General features: G+C 45.4%; 1 protein-coding gene across 1 annotated transcript in view; it reads left to right on the top strand.

Moving 5' to 3' along the window:
* Lctl (lactase like) overlaps positions 1–7128 on the top strand; it is a 22868-nt gene that overhangs the window by 7884 nt on the left and 7856 nt on the right. The window contains exons 7-8 of the mRNA XM_031345820.1: positions 2723–2777; positions 2855–3016. Coding sequence (XP_031201680.1) covers positions 2723–2777; positions 2855–3016 — 217 coding nt within the window. The remainder of the gene's footprint in view (positions 1–2722; positions 2778–2854; positions 3017–7128) is intronic.

The following is a 7128-nucleotide window of genomic DNA, read 5'->3' on the forward strand; positions in this document are numbered from 1 at the left end:
TGAGGGAGGGAGGGAGAGAGAGAGAGAGAGAGCTGGTCAGTGGTGGCGCTCGCCTTTAATCCCAGCACTTGGGAGGCAGGGACAGGCAGATTTTTGAGTTCAAGGCCAGCCTGGTCTACAGAGTGAGTTGCAGGACAGCCAGGACTATACAGAGAAACCCTGTCTCGAAAAAAACAAAACAAACAAAAAACAAAAACAAAGAAGAAGAAGAAGAAGAAGAAGAAGAAGAAGAAGAAGAAGAAGAAGAAGAAGAAGAAGAAGAAGAAGAAGAAGAAGAAGAAGAAGAGGGAGGCCATGGCCACATGGAGAAAAAGGGAAAGAGGGGGATAAAAGGCAAGAGAGAGAGCAGAGATTAAGAGAGAGGAGGGGCCAAGTAGCCCCTTTTATAGTGGGCTGGGGTACCTTGCTGTTGCCAGGTAACTGGAGGTGGGGTCCAGCCAGAATACCAGGAGCTTGGGGCATTGCCTACATGACTGATAGCCACAGGATTATGGAGTTGAGGGCTCATGGTGTCAGGAGCCTAATGTAGCTCACAGTTCCGCCCCTTGTAGAATTTTCTACTGGGTCTCTAGAGTAAGCCTCGCTCAACCAGAACACGGACTGCTTTTCACCATCCAACAGAGGAGGAAAGGGTTTATTTCACTTACAGGTATATATGCATAACATATACACACATATATACATGTATGTATTATACACACATAACACACACACACACAAAACAGTTCATCATCAAAAGTTATGAAGGCAGGAACTCAAGCAGGGCAGGAACCTGGAAGCAGGAGCTGATGCAGAGGTCATGGAGGGGTGCTGCTGACTGGCTTGCTCCCCATGGCTTGCTCTGCCTGCTTTTTTTTTTTAAAGATTTATTTATTTTGTGTATATGAGTACACTGTAGCAGTCTTCAGACGCACCAGAAGAGGGCATTGGGTCCCATTACAGATGGTTGTGAGCCACCATGTGGATGCTGGAATTTGAACTCAGAAACTCTGGAAGAGCAGTCAGTGCTCTTAACTGCTGAGCCATCTCTCCAGCCCTCAGCTGGGGACCACCACCCCAGGGTTGGCCCCTCTCAAAATGGGCCAGGCCCTCCCTCATCAATCACTAATTAAGAAAATGCTCTACAGGCTTACCCAAACCAGCTCTTATGGAAACCTTTTCTCAACTGAGGTTCCCTCCTCTCTGCCAGCTTGTATCAGTTAACAGAAAGCTAGCCAGGACACTGGGTGTGGTGAAGCATGCTTGTAATTCTAGCACTGGGGCGGCTGGCACAAGGAGGATTCTTGGAGCTTGCTGGCTGGTATCCAGCCAACTGGGAGACCAAGGTGGATGGCTCATGCAGAGCAACATCCAAGACTGACCCCTGGCCTTCACACACACACACACACACACACACACACACACACAAACACGCACATACACACATCCTCAAAGCAGAAAGAGGACGCTGAGAAACAAAGGCTTTTCTGGGAGTGACAAGCAACCCTTGCAACCGTTGCAACCTGAAATATTTGGATTTTCACAAGAATGAGTCTCTGGGCTGGAGAGATGGCTCTGCTGGGAGCACTGACTGATCTTCCAGAGGTCCTGAGTTCAATTCCCAGCAACCACATGGTGGCTCACAACTATATGTAGTAGGATCTGATGCCCTCTTCTGGTGTGTCTGAAGACAGCTACGGTGTACTCACATACATGAAATAAACAAATAATTTAAAAAAAAAAAAAAAAAGAATGATAATCCCAGCACTTGGGAGGCAGAGGCAGGCAGATTTCTGAGTTCAAGTCCAGCCTGGTCTAAAGAGTGAGTTCCAGGATAGCCAGGGCTACACAGAGAAACCCTGTCTCAAAACACCAAAAAACTAAAAACAAACAAACAAACAGAATGAGTCTCAAACTTCATCAAATGTCAGATACAATACGCGTTTAAACACAGGTTGCAGTTGAGCTTGGGGGTAAGACCCCTGTAATCCAGCATTGGGGAAGGAAGATGAAGCCAGAAAGACTAAGACTCCAAAGCCAGCTTTCAGAAACACGTCAAGTGTGAGGACAGACAAGATTCCATGCGACCTTGTCTCAAAACAAAATAAACTGCATAGCTCTCTGGACCCTGCTCTCAGAACCTGCCTCAGCAGGTCCTGGGGAGGAGCCTCAGGAGCTCACACTTCCACCAAGTTGTCCGAAGCAGTGCCGCTTTTCCAGAGACCTGCAGGAGCAATTCAGAAACAGCAGATGCAGGGCTAGGGGATAGTCCAATTGGAAGAGCACTTATTTGGCATGCGCAAAACCCAGGCTTTGGTCCCTAGTGTGGGAGTGGGGCAGCTATAGCGGTAAGCGCACAAAATGGCTTCTGCCGCATTTACAAGATGCTTCCTACACAGAGAAGGGGAAGCAGTGCCTCTGGAAGTCAGAGGGAGAGGGCTTGTGGTCTTCAAGAGTCTGGATTCAAGAACATGGGAAGTTTGAAGTTGGAGTGCTAGAATTTGGAAGGCAGGGAAGGCCACTCCTTGGTGAGCGAGCAAGATGGCTCAGCAAGTGGATAGATGCTTGCTGTTGAGACTGACTTGAATTCAATTCCTGATATGGTGAAAGGGGAGAATCTATTCCTCAAGTTGTCCTCTGCCACCACCCGCCCCTGCCGTCACACATAAATAAACGAAAGGAAAAAGGAAGTGGAGGTAGAGCAATGGATGAGCTGGGTCCATTCATGGATTCCTTCTTTCAGGCACACGCCCAAGCTTGGCATTCTTACAACGACACGTGGCGCAGCAAGCAGCAAGGTGAGCTGGGACCCTCAGGCTCAGACCCTTACCCAGAAGAGCCCTGCCTCTCCCTACCCTGATTTCCTTCCTTTAAGGCCTAGTGGGGATCTCACTGAATTGTGACTGGGGGGAACCTGTGGACATCAACAACCCCGACGATATTGAGGCTGCTGAGCGATACATACAGTTCTGTCTCGGTTGGTTTGCCAATCCTATTTATGCTGGTGACTACCCTCAAGTCATGAAGGATCAAATTGGTGAGCTGAGTCATGTTTTTGTGTTTGAAACTTCTTTTGGCATGTGTGTTCATGTATGTGCAGATATGTGTTCAGGTGTGCATACACATGTATGCAGTATGCATGCATATACATGTGAAAATCAGAGGACAATCTTCTTAGCTGATCCTCAGTCATCAACCACCTTGTTTTTTGAGACAGGGTCTCTCACTGGGACGGAGCTTGCCCAGTAGGCAGAGCTAACTGGCCAGTGAGCTATAGGAATCCACCTGACTCTGCCTTTCTAGTGCTGGAGTTCAAGCATGTACCACCATGCTCAGCTTTAAAAAAAAGAAAAAAGAAAAGAAAAGAAAAAAGAGCCAGGCAGTGGTGGCGCACACCTTTAATCCCAGCACTTGGGAGGCAGAGGCAGGCAGATTTCTGAGTTCAAGGCCAGCCTGGTCTACAGAGTGAGTTCCAGGACAGCCAGGGCTACACAGAGAAACCCTGTCTCGAAAAACCAAAAAGAAAAAGGAAAACAGACAGCAGCTAGGACTTGGGAGAGGAGAGCCTTCACTCACTGCAGACAGCAGTAAAAACTGGTACAGCCACTAAAACAACTTTCCTCAAAAACAAGACAAAATTTAAAAACAACTAAAAATAGGGCCAGAGAGATGGCACTTGCTACCCAAACTTGATGACCTAAAATGGATTCCATTCCCCAGGACCTACAAGGTGGAAGGAGAGAACAGATCCCTTCGGCTGTCTTCTGACTTACACCCCCCGCCCCACCAGCCATAGCATCCCCCAAATGTAAATAAGAACTACCAAATGCCTAGCTGTATATCATTGTTAGGCCAGGCAACAAAAACACATTACAGACACACTTAGATACTGATATTTATTGCTGCCATATTCATAATAGCCAGAAGATGGGACCAACCTAGAGACTCATCAACAGATGAATAATGGAAATGTGATATATATACACATTGGAATTTTATTTGGCCATCAAAAAGAGAAGTCATGACTCTTGTAGTTAATATAAGTCAAAATAAAAGATAAACATGCGTGTTTTTTCTCAAAGGAATTTAATTTTTTTTACTTTTTATTTTTTTAAAGAATTATTTATTTATTTTATGTATATAAGTACACTGTAGTTGTCTTCAGACACACCAGAATAGGGCATCCAATCCCATTACAGATGGTTGTGAGCCGCCACGTGGTTGCTGGGAACTGAACTCAGGACCTCTGGAAGAGCAGTCAGTGCTCTTAACCTCTGAGCCATCTCTCCAGCTCAGAATAATTTAAAATTAAGTGGTGAGTGTTTACATATGTTTAGGGGGGATACTTCAAGAACAACAGAGAAAGAGACCTTCCCCCCACCTCCTCTCTCTTTTCTTATGTTTTTTCAAGACAGAGTTCCTCTGTAAATAGCCCTGCCTGTCCTGGAACTCCCTTTGTAGACCACCAGGCTAGCCTCAATTCACAAAGATCCACCTGTCTCTGCCTCCTGAGCACTGGGATTAAAAGTGTGCACCATCACACCCACCAAGGGAGGGAGAGCTCTTAAATGAGCAGGAAGGGAGAGTGAGAGAGAGAGGGTACTAGAGGAGGGGACTGACTGAGAAAGAGGACAAATAAGGCAAGAGAACATAACACGTACGTAAGCATGTATGGAAGAGCCATCACAAATCCCATTGCTAACTTAATCCCAGCACTTGGGAGGCAGAGGCAGGTGGATTTCTGAGTTCAAGGCCAGCCTGGTCTACAGAGTGAGTTCCAGGACAGCCAAAAGCTACACAGAGAAACCCTGTCTCGGAAAAAAAAAAAAAAAAAAAAACCCAAAAACAAACAAACAAAACAACAACAACAACAAAAAAAAAACAAAAAAAATTTCAAACCTTCAGTGTGACTCGATTTAGTCATATTTAGTAAATGCGTCTGGCAGTAAAAGGAGCAGTGCCCAGTATTTTTTCTTTTACTTTCTCTCTTTTTTTTTAGAGACAAGCTTTTTTTTTTTAAAGATAGTTTTCTTATCTATTTTATACATTTATTTATTTGTTTTTTTTTTTAGATTTATTTTTTATTTATTTTATGTGTATGAGTACACTGTAGCTGTACAGATGGCTGTGAACCATCATGTGTGTGACTGCTGTTGAACTCAGGACCTCTGCGGCCCCACTCACTCCGGCCCCACTTGCTCCAGTATAATTCCCTGCAGCTGTCTTCAGACGCACCAGAAAAGGGTGTCCGATCTCATTACGGGTGGTTGTGAGCCATCATGTGGTTGCTTGGATTTGAACTTAGGACCTTTGGAAGAGCAGTCAGTGCTCTTAAACACTGAGCCATCTCTCCAGCCCAAAGATTTGTTTTATTTATTTTATGTATATAAGTACACTGTAGCTGTCTTCAGACACACCAGAGGGCATCAGATCCCATTACAGATGGTTGTGAGCCACCATGTGGTTGTTGGGAATTGAACTCATGACCTCTGGAAGAGCACTCAGTGCTCTTAACCACTGAGCCATCTCTCTAGCCCACCTCTCCACAGCCTGCCCCTCCCCTGAAAATGATCTTGTTGTCCTATTAGATCACTGCTTGTTTGGCAGAGTATGTAGCTGATATCATCATTCATTGTCCTGCATCTTTTATTCTGTAAACATATGTCTAGGCCGTCTTTCCATCCTGGCATAGAAAGGGTTGCCTTGTTTTTTCTAATAGCTGCACACCATGGTACTCATGGTCATTCAACTATAATTATTGTTATTCTTATTTTAGGAGAAGTTCCAGTGTTATATTTACTTTGTGTGTATGAATGTTTCGTTTTTATGTATCTTTGTATACTACATGCATGCATAATATCCAAGGGGACTAGAAGAGGGCATTGGATCCGCTGGAACTGGAGTTACAGATGTCTGTGAGCCACCATGCGGTTGCTGGGAACTGGACCTAGGTCCTCTAGCAATAAGTACTCTTAGCCGCTGAGCCATCTCTCTAGCTCCTATTGTTAGTACTGTGGTGCTGGTGATCAGACCCAGGGCCTCATGCATGCTCCATCCTCAGTTTTTCACCATTTCTTTAGCCATCCCCTTGGCAATCTAATGTAAGTTGTTTCCAACCTTTTGCTACTCAATTTACAATGAAGACACCTGAATGTAGAGCCTTTTCCACAAAGTACTAGATAAAGAGGTTTGGAGCCTGTCAGTTAAAAAGTGTAGTCCAGCCGGGCGGTGGTGGCGCACACCTTTAATCCCAGCACTTGGGAGGCAGAGGCAGGCAGATTTCTGAGTTCGAGGCCAGACTGGTCTACAGAGTGAGTTCCAGGACAGCCAGGGCTACACGGAGAAACCCTGTCTCGGGGGAAAAAAAAAAAAAAAAGTGTAGTTCAGGTAGAGGGCAAAATTGCCAGAGTAGAACTTGTCATAGCTTACACTCTCAGCAATGTATGAACATACCTGTGACTCTCCCTGCCATTGATGGCCTTCCAGTTTTCTTCTTGACAGAGTCCACAGGCCATTTTTCAGTGTGAGGAACAGTATAACCCTACTTTCCCCCAGGAAGCTAAGGAGCTACCCATATACCACTCACTGAACGACGAATGAAAATATCTCATTCTCTGGATGCTAGTGGTCCAGGGCTCTGTACGTGCCTGCCAAGTTCTCTACTACTAAGCCACATTCCTAGACACGAACAGTAAGCTATCTGAGTTTAGAAAAAAATTTAAATAGAGGCTGGAGAGTTAGCTGAGCAGTTAAGAACACCCAATGCCCTTCCAGAGGAACAGGGTTCAGTTCCCAGCATTCAGATATGGCAGTTCACAACTGCCTGTTAACTCCAGCTCCTGGGGACCCAGCCCCCACTTCTGACCTCTGCAGGCACTGCACTCATGCGGATGCATACACAAATATATACATGTGTAGTCCTGGAACTCAATTTGTAGTCCAGGCTGGCCTTGAATTTACAGAGATCCACCTGCTTCTGCCTCCTGAGTGTTGGGATTAAAGGTATGTGCCACAATGCCTGGCTCATAAGATAAATCTTTAAAAATTAAATTCTTTAGATAGTGTTGAAATATCACAATTTCTGGGGGCTGGAGAGATGGCTCAGTGGTTAAGAGCACTGACTGCTCTTCTGAAGGTCCTGAGTTCAAA

The sequence above is a fragment of the Mastomys coucha genome, unplaced genomic scaffold (genome assembly GCF_008632895.1).
Source record: "Mastomys coucha isolate ucsf_1 unplaced genomic scaffold, UCSF_Mcou_1 pScaffold23, whole genome shotgun sequence".
NCBI classification, from domain to species: Eukaryota; Metazoa; Chordata; class Mammalia; order Rodentia; family Muridae; genus Mastomys; species Mastomys coucha.